The 17,888-nt window shown below is 39.5% G+C and overlaps 1 protein-coding gene across 1 annotated transcript; it reads left to right on the top strand.

Annotated features, from left to right (window-relative positions):
* The first annotated feature begins 370 nt into the window (after nt 1–370).
* On the top strand, nt 371–16,105 carry drd4b (dopamine receptor D4b). Its single transcript, XM_067607054.1, has 4 exons — nt 371–1,443; nt 2,279–2,391; nt 3,388–3,983; nt 12,761–16,105. The coding sequence occupies exons 1-4, from the start codon at nt 1,195–1,197 to the stop codon at nt 12,961–12,963; spliced, it is 1,161 nt and encodes a 386-aa protein (XP_067463155.1). The 5' UTR covers nt 371–1,194; the 3' UTR covers nt 12,964–16,105.
* Nucleotides 16,106–17,888: the final 1,783 nt, after the last annotated feature.

Below are 17,888 nucleotides of genomic sequence, written 5' to 3'. Positions count from 1 at the left end.
ATTACCATAAAACTCAAAGCCAAGAACCAGTTCACTCACGACTGATCCATCTTTAAAAAAACAAAAAAAAACTGTTTCAACTTAAAGTCTAAAATTATCCCAATCATGATTCATTTTCCACCACTGACCATATTTGCATGTAGCATAAGATGCATTTAAACATTTCTACATCCAATAATGTTTAAATCTCTCTTAATATTTCCTAAAAATTGTTTGAATTGATGTTTTTAGTTTAATTCCACATTGATCTGGTATTTTATGTGTTTGTAAAGCATCTTGTAACCTGTTTGAGAAGTGCTATATGAGTAAAAATGACTATTATTATCATTATTAGTATTATTATTATTATTATTACCCACCCTTCAAGCACTGATTTGGCAATTTGCAGGTGAAGAGTGTAGTGTGTAGTTAAATGAGTCATGTTTCATATATATTTAGTATATTTTTTATGTGTAATCTGCTTCTCAATGACATGTAATTGGAATAAAGTTGAAACAGCAGGTTATCATGTAATGTAAAGGTAAAAAAAAAAGTAAACTTTCATCCAAATTTAGCCCAATTTGATCCAAAACACCTGCCAACTACATGTCGCCTATAACCTGCGAATCAATAAACCCATGCTGACAGAGCAGGGTCACGTGACAATATACAATAGCTTATTCTAGAGAAATATATATGCTCTATATATTCCTCAGAGATTATTTCCTGAAAGCAATTGATTTATTGTGTGTCGTCCTGGTCAAACAGCTCACCGCCGCCTCTGTGACTGTTGACACAAAGCGAACAGCAGAGCTTCAGTAAGCAGATTTGTGCGGATGGATTTAAGCTGTTGCCTTCTGATTCATCCACTCTTGTTACCTTACTCCCTAACGAGCAGTTTGAGAGGACTGCAGAGAGGGAAACGGATCCACATCTGGCAGTAATAACAGTCCACTGAATGTAAAGGAGGGGAGAAAAAAGTGAGAGGAGGGATCCGCTGCGTTTTGGAGAGCAGAGCGCACGGGGCTCAGCGCGGATACCCACCGCTTCAGATGTTCATCCCCGCGGGAAAACTCACACCGACTTCACCTCTATCGCTCCTACTTATCAGAGCTGCTGGATACGGCTCATAGATGAAAGCTGCTCCGGAGAGAGCGGTTCTCCGTCGGACAAGGAGCCCGTCAGTCTGCGGCGCACGGCGCAACACCGGCGACCATGTCGGACAACTTCACTGATTTCACCAACGACACGCTGCCCTCGGCTGCGGTCACCCACTACAACTTCCCGGCGCTTATATTCGGGATTTTACTGATTGTGATCATCGCCGGTGGGAACGTGCTCGTGTGCCTTAGCGTGTACTTGGAGAAGGCTTTAAAAACGACAACAAACTACTTCATAGTCAGTTTGGCGTTTGCGGATTTGCTGCTGGCGGTGCTGGTTCTGCCGCTCTTCGTTTACGCAGAGGTAAGAACACCTGCGGAGATGTTAACTAACAGTGGTGTTTTTCTCGTGCGTAAAAACCGTAAGTTTGCACAATTCTCAAGAAAAAGCAATTAGGCCTATTTCACCCTGGTTGTAATTATAAACAGGATCAACGCTTTGATTAATCTGATCAGGGACGGTCGCCAGTAAGACCCACCAGAACTATTTCATCATCATGACACAACATAGAGGAGAGGCCAGCCTGTCTCTCTTTAATAAGGAGTAATTAATGACATGAGGGACGCTGAGGGTGATAGAAGAGGTATGATTCATAAATCACAATATTTCCAGGCAATAAAAAAGGCCTAAAGGCTGTAACCTGGCCCTCATTAAGGTATTAAAAGCCACCTGCCTGCCTGTCTAAATATCTCTGGCGCAGAGATGCCCCTGCTGAAGCTCCCCCTCCCCCCCCCCCCCCCCCCCCCCCACAAATCCTCCTTAATTAGCCGCTTTTGTGATCTTGTTACCTGTGCCAGCCAGTTAATCTGGCCACAGTACTGAGTGTCACACCGGTGGTTTGTCCACATGCACTCACTGGATTAGAAAAAAGTCAGTCTGAAAGTTAAACACCTGCCACCTGAAGAAAAAGGAAGGAGAAGAGAAGAGAGGCCGGATAGAGACAGAGTTGTGTTTCATAGGAGGAATGTTTGTCTTAACAGTGAGCTGCAGTGGTGAAAGCACAAGAGGATTAGAGATATTTACACTGCTGCTCAGATTTGGGGCAGCTAATTAGGTGTTTCTTTCTTTCTTCCTCTCTCTCTCTCTCTCTCTCCCTCTCTCTCTCTCTCTGTGTGTGTGTGTGTGTGTGTGTGTACAGTTCCAGGGTGGAGTTTGGTCCTTGAACATGCTGATGTGTGATGGCTTGATGACCATGGATGTGATGCTGTGCACCGCATCCATATTTAACCTCTGTGCCATCAGTGTTGACAGGTACGTGACGCTGAAGTTTCAGTTTGGTTTTAATGTGAAAGCCGACGAGAGAAGGAAGAGAAGGAGTGAGAAACCAGAGAGAGAGGACTCATATTTATCTCAACGTTTAAGAACAAGACTTGAATTTTGCACAACAGATACTGTGTTTAATTATTCTACTGTAGACTCTGCTTTAACATGTGAAATCCCACTGAGATCTGAAGTGTTAATAACATTGAGTTTGTTTACCTCCCAAAAAAAATCAGGAAAAAGGCGACTCTCCAGTTGTAAAACCTAACTGACAAAAACTGCTGACATTTTTTGTCATTTCAGTCCATTAGTTGAAAATAAAATTCACCAAAATTATCAAGACATATGGGTTGATTCTTTGGCCTTTCTCTATCTCTATTATTACTACTATTGGATGAACTGCTGTGAAATTCACACACAGTCATTGAGATCTTTTGTTTAAAGGATACAGATAGTGATTTTCTATATTTTTCTTATTGTCATCCTGTGTGTGTATCCAAAGCCTGATACATCTTATTCCTCTGGGCCGTAGACCTCCATTGTTGTGCAAAAACGATTAAAAACACATCAATAAGCCACACTGGGTGACATGTTCCTTCATTATGAAGAGTTCGGTCACGTTAGTTTGTTTAGAAATGGCTCCAAAGACTCCAGAGAGTAGTTCTTATATTGAATGGTGTTCCTAATATTTTGTCCACCCATTAACATACATGAGAGAAGTGAAATATTAGGAACACATTTCAATATAATGCACTGAAATACAGCACCACCATCCACTATGACCTCAGTAATAAACATAAAGGGGAATTATATAATTAAAATGCTTAGAATGACTTATAATTACTGATTAATATCTGTTATATACTGAGTAATAGAATAAGAGAGAGATAGTTGTTATTAGATGTTCAGGGAACAGATTTTACTTCAGGTTAGTCACTCTATCAGACGTGTAATTTAAAGCATTTCCCTTCCTTCTTCGTTTTGCAGGTTCATTGCAGTGTCCATACCTCTCAATTACAACCGTAAGCATGTGGACCATCGTCAGCTCATCCTGCTGTCGGCCACCTGGCTGCTGGCCCTGGCCGTGGCCTCACCCGTCATCTTCGGTATCAACAATGTGCCTAATCGCGACCCAAGCGAGTGCAAACTGGAAGACAATAACTACGTGGTTTATTCCTCCGTCTGCTCCTTCTTCATCCCCTGCCCCATCATGGTCCTGCTCTACTTCGGGGTTTTCCGTGGGCTGCAGCGCTGGGAAGAGAATCGCAGGGCCAAACTACGAAGCAGCATCGAGGCCTGCAGGAAGTTGCAGCACGCGGCCGTCGCCACCGCCCTCCCCCCGCTGGCGGGCACCATCCCCGGGCCGCTGCCAATGCCGCTGCCCAGGATCATCGAGAGGGACTTGGCCCAGTCTCGGCTGGACGACACGGACGAGTACATTCAGCAGGAGATTCCTTATCCTCGGCAGTACAGAGAGAACTCTGTGCCCACGCTGACCTTCAGCAACCATCAGTTCAGGAAAAAGAGAGCCAAGATCAACAGTAGGGAGAGGAAAGCTATGAGGGTGCTACCTGTCGTAGTAGGTGAGTCTTCCTCTTCTCATACAGCAGCTACAACTGAGTCTAAATATAGTTAAAGGACTATAACAGGGTTTTTGCATTAAGGACAGATTCACAATTTTTCAACTCTGTGGATTTTGCCCTCCATCACTTGGAGGGGATCTTCTAATGGTCCATGTGAAAGAAAAACCTGTTCAATGTTCATTTGGGCTCTTGACTGTTGTTCTAACTTATCCTTTAAATACATACCAAATACAAACCACCACTTATCCACTACTTCTCTGATTTTACAACAGAAAGCTAATTGACTTTTAATTGATCCAGCCAAGAGGTTCATCTGACCCAAATTTGGTGTATATGTTAAGGTGGGTTATGTTCATGGAAAATACTTTAAATACTATAAATTTACATTATTGTTGCAGTTCCATACAGTTGGGGACTTGCAATAGACAGAAAACAAGACTAGGTTCATCTGGACTGTGGATGGTCAGTGGGTGAAATTGGGCATTAAATGTTCATCTGCAATTTCCTGTAGTGGTCCCAGTCATATTTGTTGTTAAAGTGAACTGAAGGAGCATCACATGACATGGTTAAGCTACGTTTGAGTAAAAAAAAAAGGGTATAATTGCAGTTGCAAGAACAATACTTTCCATTCATATCTTGGGGATGTTTGATTTGAAAGAGAACTTATTTTAATTCTAATTATAACTATTCTAATTATCGGTTAACTCCTCCTGCTCTTTCATCTGTTTCACTCTGTGGATGTCTCTCGTTTTTTTTCACTCTGTATTGAGCGTTTTGTCAGAGTGATGGTTATTTGGGGAGCTTTAATTGTGTTCTCTCCCTCATGCCCAGGGCTGCCAAGTGTTGACTTCAGCTCGGAGTGAGATTTGTTCCCTGCTGGGGTAGAGTGGGGGGGGGTGGGGGTGTACTTTAGTTCATAATACAATGACCATTATTTGTGGTTAATTGACCCACTTTGACATCTCTCTGGCCTTATGAGCCAACACCTTTTCATAAGACTTTCTTTTTGCTCATTTGTGTTTATTTAGTTTTTGATATATAGACCAGATATTACACATTCACCTCTTCATAAACAGCTGATATTCATCAGGCTGAAACGAGTCACGACAGTTGAGAGACTTTGTTGAATCTGACTTTGAACACCTCACAGAGAGACGTTAAGATAAGAATATACAAAAAATGGCAATGGGGTCTTTCTGTGTGGAGTTTGCATGTTCTCCCCATGTCTGCATGTCCTACAGACCAAAAACATGCAGGTTAAGTTCATCAGTGGCTCTAAATTGCTTGTAGGTGTGAATGTGAATGGTTGTCTGTCTCTATACTACATTTTAGCCATGTGATTGACCGGTGAACTGTCCAGGTTGCTCCCCGCCTCTTGCGAATGGTGTCACCCAAAGCTGAGATTGGCTCCACCTCCCCCCCGCGACCCTCTAGAGGATAAGCGGTATAGAAAATGGATAGATATACGTATATGTTCTTCCATGAGGCCCATTGTCTCCTGAAACAACATGCCAATATCTCACCCTGCATTGTTTTAATGTAGAGGGGTGTTCGTAAGACAAAAGTTTAGCTGGCTTCAGCTTTTTTCACTGTAGCCTTCTGCATCAGCTAAAGTCAGTCTGAACACGGCATTATGGAAGGACGTCAGGCAGTGTCTCTCATCCTGTAGGGCTTCATTACTTATAGAAATATATATATATATTTGCACCTCGCTGTGATCATTCCTCCTGTTCATACTGGATATTAAAAGATCCTTCAAATGTGCTTTCAATGGAAGTGATGGAGGCCTGTGTCCACACAGTCATTTAAAAGTTGATGTGAAGCTTATATTCAGCTTCAGCAGTCTGAGTTAGTCATATCAAGTGGATATCTGACACATTTACAGTCTTTTTAGCATCAAATTCCCTCTTTGTGTTTCCTCGGACAGTGTTTCCCTGTTGAGCTGCGGTGGAAGTATAGTAACAAAAAGAGGGACTTTGACACTAAAAAGACTGTAATGTTGAAAGATATCTACTTGATTTGACTCATTTGGACGCTGAAGCTTCATATTAGCTTCAGATAAACTTTTAAATAGATTTTTGCACAGAAGGAGGACTGTGGATTTTGTCCTCCATCACTTCCATTGTAAGGTCATTATGAAGGGATCTTCTAATGGTCAGTATGAACAGGAGGAATGATTACAGCAAGAAAAACATGTTTCACTGATCATTTGGGCTCCTGAATGTTGGTTTAAAACTTACTTGAAAAAATGTGAATCTGTCCTTTAAGAAGTGAATCACAGGATTTCCTTTTTGGTGTTTGTCTACTCTTAGAAGATTGTTTTTCAACTTTTATGAGTTTTTCAAGCGAAAATGTTGTTTCCTCTGCTTGGAGGAGTCTTTAAACAGTTTTTATTAAGGTCACTTTTTGTGTTTCAGTTATCTATTAATTCACTGAAGCAGGAAATGAAAGTAAAATTACTTCTGACAAAAGGTGAGGTGTTTTCGTGCCGAGCTGCTCAATATGGTGATTACTGCCCTCTTTAAAGTCGGCAGTGGCAGCAGTTGTAAGTAATTGCACCAAAGTTGTTCGCTCGTGTGTTTGTGTGTGTGTGTGTGTGTGTGGTGCTTTTTAATCAAACGGGATCAGAAGACAAATTATAAACACATTTCTGTCCCGACGGCATCTCTGTTCCGTGAATTTTGATTTTCTTCCCTGAATTTATTTTCATGTGCTTACAGATTCATTAGTTTTTTTTCATTAGTAACAATTTTTTTCATTAATTAACTTCTCCACTCTTGTCTTTACGGTATAATTACTGTTCGTGTTTGCAGCTCAAATGGCTGTGAGGCAGCTGACGTTGATGCAGGTCACCCGGAGTGTAAAAGCGTCACTTCTGACCGGCTGCCTCTCTACAAGTAACGCCATTATAGCTTAAAGCCTTCAATCCAATTATTATGCAACACATAATCTTAAAGTCACACCGTTTCTCCTGTCTGAACACGGACTAAGATCTGCTCTGCTGTCTTTACTGTTCTGATCTGTTCAATGACCCACCAGATAATACTCTCTTTTATTATGCAAATGCTTATCTGATACATGAACACAGAATCTATACAAACATTGAACTTTACATCTACAATTTGGCCACATTTCTGTGCAAACTGCAGTGCTCAGCAGATTTTCAGTCAATTGCAATTAAATGATGTAAGGCACGTACGTAGTGGTACAAGACCGTAAAACCACGCAGACTAATTAGTTACAACTTTAAAGACGTTCAACATTCAGAGCAAAGCCTCGACTGCGGAACACAAGCTGATTGCAAACACTCTCAAACACGTCATTAACACAGAAAGTAAGAGTCTACGGCTCAGCGGCTCTGTGAGGAACAGTGTTTGAGCTGAGGTCAGCTGAGGATGATGGGAATGTTATTAGTTTTACCGGTATTTGATCATAAACCAAAGTACTGAACAAATTTAAATTTTGACCTGATAATGGAGCCAGATGACTTAGATAAAGACATATTCTGCATATTTCCAGGTCTATATTTATATTCTGGGGCTCTACTGGAATATCTTTGCATGATTTACAGTTAAAAACTCCTTATTTATGCAGCCCCTCTGTCTGAAACAGGCTGTTTTTTAGCTCTCGTCTCTTTAAAGGCCAGTTCAGATCACTTCTCTCATTAGAAGTTAGCTCAATAAAGAACTTTTTGAGTGACTAATCTGATCAGAATTGCTTTGCAATTATCTTCTAAATCATATCCAACAATATAATATCTTCCTAACTGTGAATGCGGTGGGTCCGTGGCCTAATGTGTATTTGGGGCTTCTTGACATGAAAAAGTTTGAGAATCACAGGTCAAGGTCTCTTCTATTTAGCTAGATCACATCTCAATGGAGCCTTTTACCAAGCGATGTGTCATCTACCTAAAATAGCTATGAAATACGATAATATTATTGGCTCAAGACTGTATCTTTCCAGAAAGGCTGTAACAACAGAAACATGCAAGGTCCGCTGTCGTCCAACACCAGTTTCGGTCATTACAGCATCCAAAAAGCATCCATACCTGACAAATTCATTTACAGAAGCAAGTTAATAACCACTTAGAGTTAACATTATAACATCATAACTGCCCATGGCGATGGCTTGTTAAAGTTTCAAGTAACATTAACGTAGACAAAGTACCACAGATGTTCATATAATGTTATTCTCATGAATGCCAGAACTCTTTGGCCACGGATATCATGTAACTGCTAATGATGATAATCATCAGCTAAAGTAGCTAAAGCTAGCTGCAGTCATTGTTTGCTGACCAAGATAACCTACAAGCTACGTTACTATCTATGAACAGATTAAACATTACCACTGTTTGGCTGGTGTTTTGTTTGTTAACGTTAGCTAACTTAACTCACAACATTAGCTTAATATAAATGAAAACAAAACAAAATGTAACTTGCCAAACACACTCAGGATGCTTGCAATCAAGCAAAAGGTATTGTTTTTGTTTATTTTAGTGGAGTATGTTCAAGCTACAATTGTAAAGTGAATGCTGTTCTTCAAAAAGTTGGATGAGCTGGTCCTCCCTCTCCTCTGTCCAGAAATCCGCCATGTTTTCATACTGGCCTGTGCTGTTTCCTGATTGGCTGAAGAGAAACAGCTACATCCTTATGTTCTATAACGGCACTTGGCGATTTGACAACAGGCAATGACTTCAGATGCTCTGCAACTAACCGATTCACACTGCTGCAACCGTTTCATCTTGTTGTGAATCATTGATCTGATGATCCCACTCTGTTCTGATTGGCCGGCTTCCAGAAGCTGCTCAGTCGACTTCTGGTGGCTCCAGAGGCCACGTCAACAAACCATGAAACAAACTACAGTCGAAGGATTTCATTACTTTTTCTTGTTCTTTACTCAAAATGTGAGCTTCTCAAAAACATCTGTACATGTTCAAGCTGGAATCAGATCTGGTAAAACCTTAGCATCAACCTTAGCAACAAAGGCTAATGAACACATGGCGGTTTATGAGCATGTGCTGATGTCAGCTCATCGACAAGGTAGAAAAAAAAACATTGCAAACGAAGAGTTTATAGCAGGTTGAAGCCCTGAGTTTTGACTTGCAGACAGCATTTCTACACATGTTCATCTCAAGTTTTGGAACTTTGACCATGTTTAGTAGAAAATCATAAAAAGCGTATTATGTCACCTTTAAAAGATCACCAAAGTTATTACAATTTGTCCTAAACGGGACATGAATGGATGAACCAAATGTCATGACAGTCGATCCAAATGTCAACCACACGGTGGCGCTAGAGGAAGAGTCAGGGGTTCAGTATTTATCCATCTGGGGACCATGAATCAAAATTTAATGACATGCCATCCAATAGTTGTTGAGATATTTCAGTCTGAACCAAAGTGGTGGACGGACAGACATTGTCATAAAAGAGACATTTAAATGTGCGTTTGGCTACGTTTATCTGTGTGTGAACATCCACATCATCTCCACCTCCACCTGCTCTGCTCTGCTCCTTCTGTTTCTCTCTCTGTCTGTTGCTCGTGTATATTTTGTGTCTTTGTTTCCTGTGTACGTGTTGATTGCCTCCTGAAATATTAATAATTAGATATATTTGAATTTTTCTCAGATGGAGTTGGTCTGCCCAAGAAATTGTTATGTAATCAAGATCAATAAGTTATTAGTAGCAATCATATTGTTAAAACTGCATCTATGAGTTCACCTTCCTTGGCACAATACACCTCGGAGGACAGGAGGACTGACTGCGTTGTCTTAGTAAAGCTTAATAATTCAGAGGCTGAATACATGCACATTGTGGCCACAATCACAGCAGAAGCTGCACTGTACATTCTCTTTGTAAATCTGTCCCCAAGTGTATTGTTAATTTGATTTATTGCAGAGTTTCTGTCATACTTTTGTGCCTAAAATACTCCTCACAATACTAGGACAGAGCTACATACATACACAGAACTGAGTCCTGACACAAATTCCTACATTTAATGCAGTATCAGCAGAGCTGGCCTGAATACATTTTATGAATAAGAAGTGAGCAGAGTGTCCAACTGGCAGCAGAGCTGTGGCATATTATGTAAATTCCTCCAACCTGGAAAGAAAGACATAAATCCCATCCGTCAACCTATCAACACAAAGTAAATAAATCACTCGTATCCGTTTTATCGCCAACATGAGACGACACCTAAGACAGATGGTCCCAGTTTGACTCAGTGACACGGTTTCTCATCGTGATAAGGGAAACTACATTTATTATGGCGCGTTATCATTTCCAGCTCAACTCATTGTCTCGATTCGGACTGTACGCTCATTGTTCATGTCTTATCAGATTCGTTTCAGGAGGTGTTTTAAATCATGTTTTCACACTGGAGTCTTTGAACTGGCCAGCAAAAGAAAATTCCTCCTGCATAAAAGTTTACAGGAGTTGTTTTCTGCCTTTTTCGGTGAATTCTGGCAATGAAATAAATTATTTTCTTGTGAGGGAGTCAGACAGAAAAAAAAACGTCAAGAAATCCAAAATTTATTGAGCATCCCCCGAGCTGTAATGTCTTAATTTAAAATAATGAGACAGCAGGATCATACATTTCTGCTTTGTCTAATGACCTCAGTCTGGTCATGAATCTTTTAGAGTTCAACTGTCAAGTCACAAAGAAACACGTCATCTCGGTTCCTTAAATCTGAAACTTCTCCTTTTGAAACTGGATGTTGAGACAAAACAAATAATTCATGAGAGATCAGTAAGGAGGAGAAAGGTGCTGCATTCTGAATCTCATACTTCTACTTTTTACTTCTAGTACGTAATGCAGCTCCCCTTGCAAAGAACATAGTGTTACATGAAGTATGCATAGAACTTGGACAAACCTTCATCTGTCATTACGGCTTTAGTCGTTGCGCAGTCATTGGTCTGTGCTCTTGGCGGCTCAGTTGATGTAACGTATCTTGAGCTGCACAGAGGATTGTGGGTCAGAATAGGCAGAAAAGCGACTGGATGTAGAAGAATCCTGGTACTTTTGGCAAACTGCATTGTGATAAACTAAATCTTTTTCTGGTACACTAATTAGTAGGTATTATGGGTGTCGGAACGCACCCAGGGAGTTACGTTTGAGATGAGAGGAGTGGACGATGGGATTGTTTGAATGTGTGTGATGATTTTATTGGCTGGAGGTTTAATTTCCTTCCCGCATTACAGCTTGAGGTCATATAAGAACCCACGGTGACACAGGTGCCACCAACCCTTTCAATGTTCTGGAAAATTCCTTATACAGCTTTATCCTTGATTTTAACTCATGAAGTCCCTAAGTGACATCTACTGAACATCCTGGTGCAGTCATGTGACAATGTGTGAATCTGTGTACCCGTGACATCACTTCCAAAATGGCGGTGTGCCCGGTCAGCAAATGTGACAGAACCAGCTAATTTTAAAAAGCTTGTTTTTTGTCACTAAAGGTAAATGGTCTGTTTTATATTCTCCATAATTTTCCTTTAAGGAGAAATGGATTCTTATGGGTTAAAGTCATACTCAGACTTTCCACCAGATACTTATTTTACATTAAACTGATAAGATTCCTTTTTAGGGATACCTCTAATCTGAATGTCTGTTTCTACTTCACTTTAAATTTTAGTTAGTGGTCTTTTCTTAGTTGCATTCATTTTTTAAATACTTTTTGGTGTACATGCGTTATTGTTCTACATGTACACACACCGGCCACTTCATCAGGTACACCTGTACAATCCACAAGACATTGTCAGAAAGGTGATAATTCTACTTTATGTTTATTATTGAGGTCGTAGTGGGTGGTGGTGTACTGGAGTGTATTATATTGAATGGTGTTCCTAACATTTTGTCCTAAAATACATGAGGGGGGCAAAATATTAGGAACACTTTTCGTGACCTTATATGTTAGCTTGTTGTGCTACATCTCACAACCACTTGACCTTCTTACTATATCGTACATTGTAAAGAACTTTAGTGTAAGTCAAGAGACTGTGAGATGTTAGCCAACAAGCTAACGCAACACTGTAAACAGAACTGTGTTCCTGCACATGCTCAGTGGCATCTGCTGTACACAAAAAAGAATGACAAAATTGATCACACTAGGTAATAAATAAAAGTTTATAAACGGGCCTCTGGCATTTTACAAGTCACAAAAATCATATGATCTGTGCTAAATTTGTGAAATATTGTGTCTTAAAAGGATATGTCCGGCTATTTTCTATTAATCTGTGCCGTAGACCTTCGTTGTTGTCCAAAAAACTATTAAAAACACGTCAATGAGTCACACTGGTGCACTGGGTGACATGTTACTTCATTATGAAGAGTTTTGGTCACGTTAGTTTGTTTAGAAACGGTTTCAAAGACTAATAACAGCGATTGCATTTTCAGTCTCCTGAGAGTAGTTCTGTGTAAGGCCACTGAGCATGTGCATCTGTTTACAGAGCCTCGCTAGCCTGTTATGCTACATATCACAACTTCTTTACTTTGTAGTAAAGTTCTTTACAATGTGCATACAATACTTGTAAGTGGATCAGTTCATGGTTATTTTGCAGATGAGATTTGTTGACAGTAAGAAAAATATAGAAAATAGAAATACAGAAAAATATATGTTTGTTGCACCCTTAGTATTCGCCAGACGAATGCAAGAGAGATATAAAAAGTTCTATACAGTTGTGAAAGAGAGAGAATCATCACTTTGATCAGGGTTAAAAAGGTCTAAAGTTATGATTCATACACATGACAAACTCTGATCCCCTTCTTCATATCTTCACGCAGGTTGCTTCTTGTTCTGCTGGACTCCGTTCTTCGTTGTCCACACGACACGAGCCGTGTGCCTCACGTGTGACATCCCTCCCAGTCTGATGAGCACCGTCACTTGGCTGGGCTACGTTAACAGCGCTCTCAACCCCATCATCTACACCATCTTCAACACCGAGTTCAAAAAATTCTTCAAGAAATGCTTCTGGAGATGCTGCTGACACCAGATTTTCCTCCCAAAGACTTTTGCTGACTGAGCGAACTAAAGGAAGAAAACCAGGAGATCATGAAGCTCTGTGATGTCGCGTCGTCTATGAAAGCATCCTGTCACACAGGGACGTGTTCTGGTAGGATTAACGGCGTGGTTGGGACATCTGAGGCTTTCATTTTAACAAATCAGCTCGTCTCTGGGCTGCCAGCTGGATGTGGATGGTTGACAGTTACTGTCTGACAGGAAAAAATACACCCTGAAACACTGTTAAAAAATACAGTTACAGTGATATATATTGCATTTCTAGTCCATTTTGTTGTTTGGTGATGTACTTTTTTCATTCCTGGAGATTAAAGCCCAAACAAAATGATGATTTTTCAGCAGAAAGCAAAGATTAGGGCACGTAGCGTCTGAAAGGAGGTTTTCATTGCTTTTAGTTTGTCTGAATTCCCTCTTATGGAGGACATATCCGCCTTTGTGCGAGTTATGGTCTGCCAGTTCCAGTGAAGGATGTGGGATTTGTGCAGAGCCTGAAAGGGAAGTGTGCCTGGAGGGATAAACTCAGGGCAAAAAAATGTCCCCAAGAAGCAGAAAGACCGAATGAGCTTCAACAGACCAGAATACCAAGCAGCTGAAAATCCTCTGAAATCAGCCACTGATCTCCACTTCCTTATACAAGGATAAAGGAATAGTGTGACATCTTGGGAAACACATGCATTTGCTTTCCTGCCGAGAGTCAGATGGGAAGATTCGCACCACTCACATGTCTGTATGCTAAATATGAAGTTAGTCTAGCTTAGCATAAAGACTGGAAACAGGGGGAAACAGCTCGCCTCGCTCTGTCCGAAGGCAACAAAATCAGCCCACCAGAACCTCTAAAGATCAATAATCAAAGTCAAAATGAGTTTTTCATATAAACCTGTGTTCAGTTATCTCTTGTAATAGGCCAAATATGTGTCCAAAACCCATTTTTTTGCAAGTTTTTATATCAAAATCCCTGCCTTTTCTCTTCCTGTAAAAGCTTTTTTATACATATCTTATGTCATTCATAGTCGTAGTCGCTAGAAGAGAAATATCATAAGAGGAGGTGTGTGTTTTTGGAAATCTGTGAGCAAAAACTGTTTTCATTTCCAAAAGAATGCAGCTGAGGTCTAATTTATTCATTTCTCTCGTGTCCTCCTTCCTGATCCAACAACAGATGAGGTGTGACTGGAGGCCTCTGCAGCTCCGTCTCTCTCTCTCTGCAGCTCTGCTGTTTTTATGTTCAATTAAAATCTGAAGAATTCAATTTAAATCTCTCTTGTAATTGTACATTGACCACATTTTCCATTTCACAGTACACTAAACTAAAGACACTCTAGCTTCCTTTTCACTGTGACTTAATTTTTTTATCTCATTTGTTTAAGTCGTTTAAAACCCAAAGTGTAAAAACAACGGGGGGGGGGGGGTGGTTTATGTGTTGGACTATTTCTTGGCTGAGTGCACTTAACGTGAGTTTTGTCGTCACCGTGAAGTTGTCAGGAAACAGCAGGGACTCCAGTCAGCTAACAGCCCCTTTACACTGTCTGAGACGCGAGTTGACAATCATGAAATAATGTAGTGAAATTTTTTGGTTGTCAATCCAAAACGGTATTTTAGCTCTTACTGTGAGACCAAATCTGTCAGTCAGAAATTTAGGACCAAATTCTGACATTGTGACTGCTGCTCCGACCCACATCTACAAACCGACCAATCAGAAAACCACATGAAATGACTGACAGTAAACTGGTCAGTGTGACATTTTGTTAAGTGCAGTTTTTTTGAATAAAGTTTACAGGGAAACTCATAGTTTGTGTGACTTTGCTGCATTTTCAAACATCAGAGCTGCAGACGGACGACGAGCTGATGACGTGTCTCTGCTTTCATTTACTTTTTTCTGTTTCCATTCATAACGTTCATCTCAACAATCTGACAGCCTGATGTCGTACAGTCTGACAAAGATTTTGATCACCATTTTATTAAAGCCGTTTCTCTCTCACACACACTGTGAGATGCAATAAACTTACACCATTGTTGTTGTCACACAGTCTTGAAGGCGCCTTGATGAGCCGCCGGTTGTAGCTTCGTATTGAACAGAAAGATACGAGAGTGGTATCCGTCTTTCCATCTAACACTCAGCAAGAAAGCTAATAAGCATATTTCCCAAGATGCAGCACAACAGTGTTTGTGGCGCTGTTGAAAGGCGTAAAACATGAAAGTCCTTCTGGGAAATCACCAACTGATCAATGAGTTGAAGGAGAAGAGGCTGATCGAAGGAAAAGCGCAAACACCAGAAAATATCAAAACGCTTCATAACAAAATATCTTCCTGAAATGTCACAGAAGGATGATATCTGTTAGTATGTGTAGAGGAGCAGCAGGAGGAGGAGTCGCTACCAAAAGGGACCTGAAAGATCAGCAACATCCAGTCACACTTCCTGTCGTGGATCGCTGACGGATTAATAAAAAAGGTTTGCGATGCTGAACATGGCACAGTTGAAACCAGCTCACCGCGGCTGTTTAAAGTCATTTAACATGTCTATAGATATAAAACGTACATTCATACAATACTGAGTAGCAATATGCCTTAAATTCAAAGGTTGTACCGTCTGTTGTGATGAATTCAAAGCACTCAAAACACTTCAAGCAGACCTGAATTAATGAGAACCCAGAGGTGAGTTTCCTGTTTCATATTTAAAATCGTTACTAAAGTTGAGTTTATAATTCACACTGATCAACATCCAAGGCTGAGGAGTGTCAGCTTTATGAATATGACAACCAAATATGTTCCTCTCTCAGCTTTTTGTCCCAGTAATATGATTTCTCTCCAGTGCTGAGAGGAGTTCACGTCTACATCTAGGTTACAGTTTAAGTCTTTGTTTGTTTGTTTTTTTAACAGCTTCGGTCTGACAGTGAAACATCTGTAATGATCGTTCTCCTCTCTGCTGTTCTGGAGAGAAGAAAGTTTATCTTCCTAATTATGTTTGTGCAGCAGCGTGTTGTTGTCACAAAGAAATATGTATATTTGCTCAGTTTCTCATTACAACAACAAAATCATTTTTCACATTATAAGAAGACATCTTTCATGTCATAATGACATATTTTACTTGCTCGTACTACAAACCAAATTTTAAAAAGCAATGCTAACAAGAAACTTCTTGTTATGAATATATATATATATATATATATTATATATATATATTCAATATTTGTCTTACACGTTATTATATATTATATAATCCGTATATACACTGTATGTTATTACATGATAAATTGAGATTATATATAAATTATATATTTATATTAAATTACATATATATGTTATATATTAAACAAGAAAATTCCATCTCTGAAGTGAAATATGCCAATTATGTTTCAATTTATGTGACAAAAGTACAAAAAAAATCATGTTATAGTGAGTGTTCCTTCTCATGTTATAACAGAATATTTTTCATAGTATTATGATGTATTTTCCTCATTATTAATACAGACTAAATTATTCAATTTTAACAAAAGAAATTCAAATATTGTTATTACACAGTATCCTTGTATCTTGTTAAAACTAGAAGTCATTGTACCATAAACTGGTGAGCTGTTATATTTACAGGCTTTAAATGTTGTTTATGTTCTCATGTGTGTAGCAAAACTACAAAACTACAAAAGTACGATGTACTTTGTGAGAAACGTGAGAGATACGTTGTATTGTGTAATAATAATATAACAAGATAAAGTGATATGTTGATATAAAAGAAAAGTTGAAATGAAAAAAAACTTGATATCTAAAAACAAGAAATACGTCATTATAACATGAAAAGAATAACTGCATTTTTTTCTCACTATAACAAAAGGCTGATCAAATATTTGTGTCGAGGTGGCAGCAATATGTATGTTACACTAATGTCTTGAGAATCACTTTGACAAGCTAAAAGAGAGAAATCGGACATAAATTACAGCTCTGACTTACCTTCATTATTTCTGCTACTTGAAATACAAAAACAAATACAAACAACCACTCAAACTGATCAATAATATTAGAGTAAGTTTCATCACATAATACTGTACGACTCAAAAAGCAGCTTAGAGGATGTCAGTTTATAGAGCGGTGAATGAAACCTTGAAGTTGCTTTAATAGAGAAACATTTTCCAGATTGTGTCTTGCACATTAGACTCATTATCTTCATGTCAAGTTTTGTGAAAAAAAAAGTTGTTTTATGTTCTGAAACTGAAAGTATCCTCGACTGCAGGGTGGCTTAAACTTGAGCGGTATTGTCCTTTAAGCCATTACTGCCTGTCACCACAGTATGTATGTTTGGTTACTGACTGTGCCTACTGTTTGCCATATCCACGTTTTATGTGGAAACATTTCTAATAAAGTCCATCTTTCTAAATGTTCCGGTGGCCTTTTAGCTGAATGTTAATCAGCTCGGAGGTCGACGTGGTCGGACTGTGTCGTCTTTTAGTTCGAGATAACTTCACGTACTCGTATGGCTCCTGTCAGACAGACACAGACCGGATCCCAGATGTGGTTTTAGATAACTTTCATAGAAATAAATGACTTTAAAATGCTATTCATGAAGCCATGCGGTGCAAGAAAACTAGAGAGTAGAAGAGTTTGAGGTACAGCTGCAAATGAGCAACATTAATGCTTTTGAATTAAAGTTGGATTAATCAAAGCTGGGAAATTTCCCACCACCGAGTGAGAAAAATACACCCTGAATAGACTCCCGACTGAGATGTGCAACTTACACATGAAGGTCTGCAGAGTCTTATCACTTCACACATGGTGACTGCATGTTAAAAAACAAATCCTGTTAATCCTGCTTCTCCAGCCGGCTCAGAGAAAAGGAACATTTCTGATATTTCCTGAAATACCCTTTTTTTTTCCTTCAATGTAATAATACAAAACTATAAACAACAC

Source organism: Thunnus thynnus, chromosome 1 (genome assembly GCF_963924715.1).
Source record: "Thunnus thynnus chromosome 1, fThuThy2.1, whole genome shotgun sequence".
NCBI classification, from domain to species: Eukaryota; Metazoa; Chordata; class Actinopteri; order Scombriformes; family Scombridae; genus Thunnus; species Thunnus thynnus.
The sequence above is the reverse complement of the archived record's forward strand: the minus strand, read 5'-3'. Positions and strand labels throughout refer to the sequence as shown.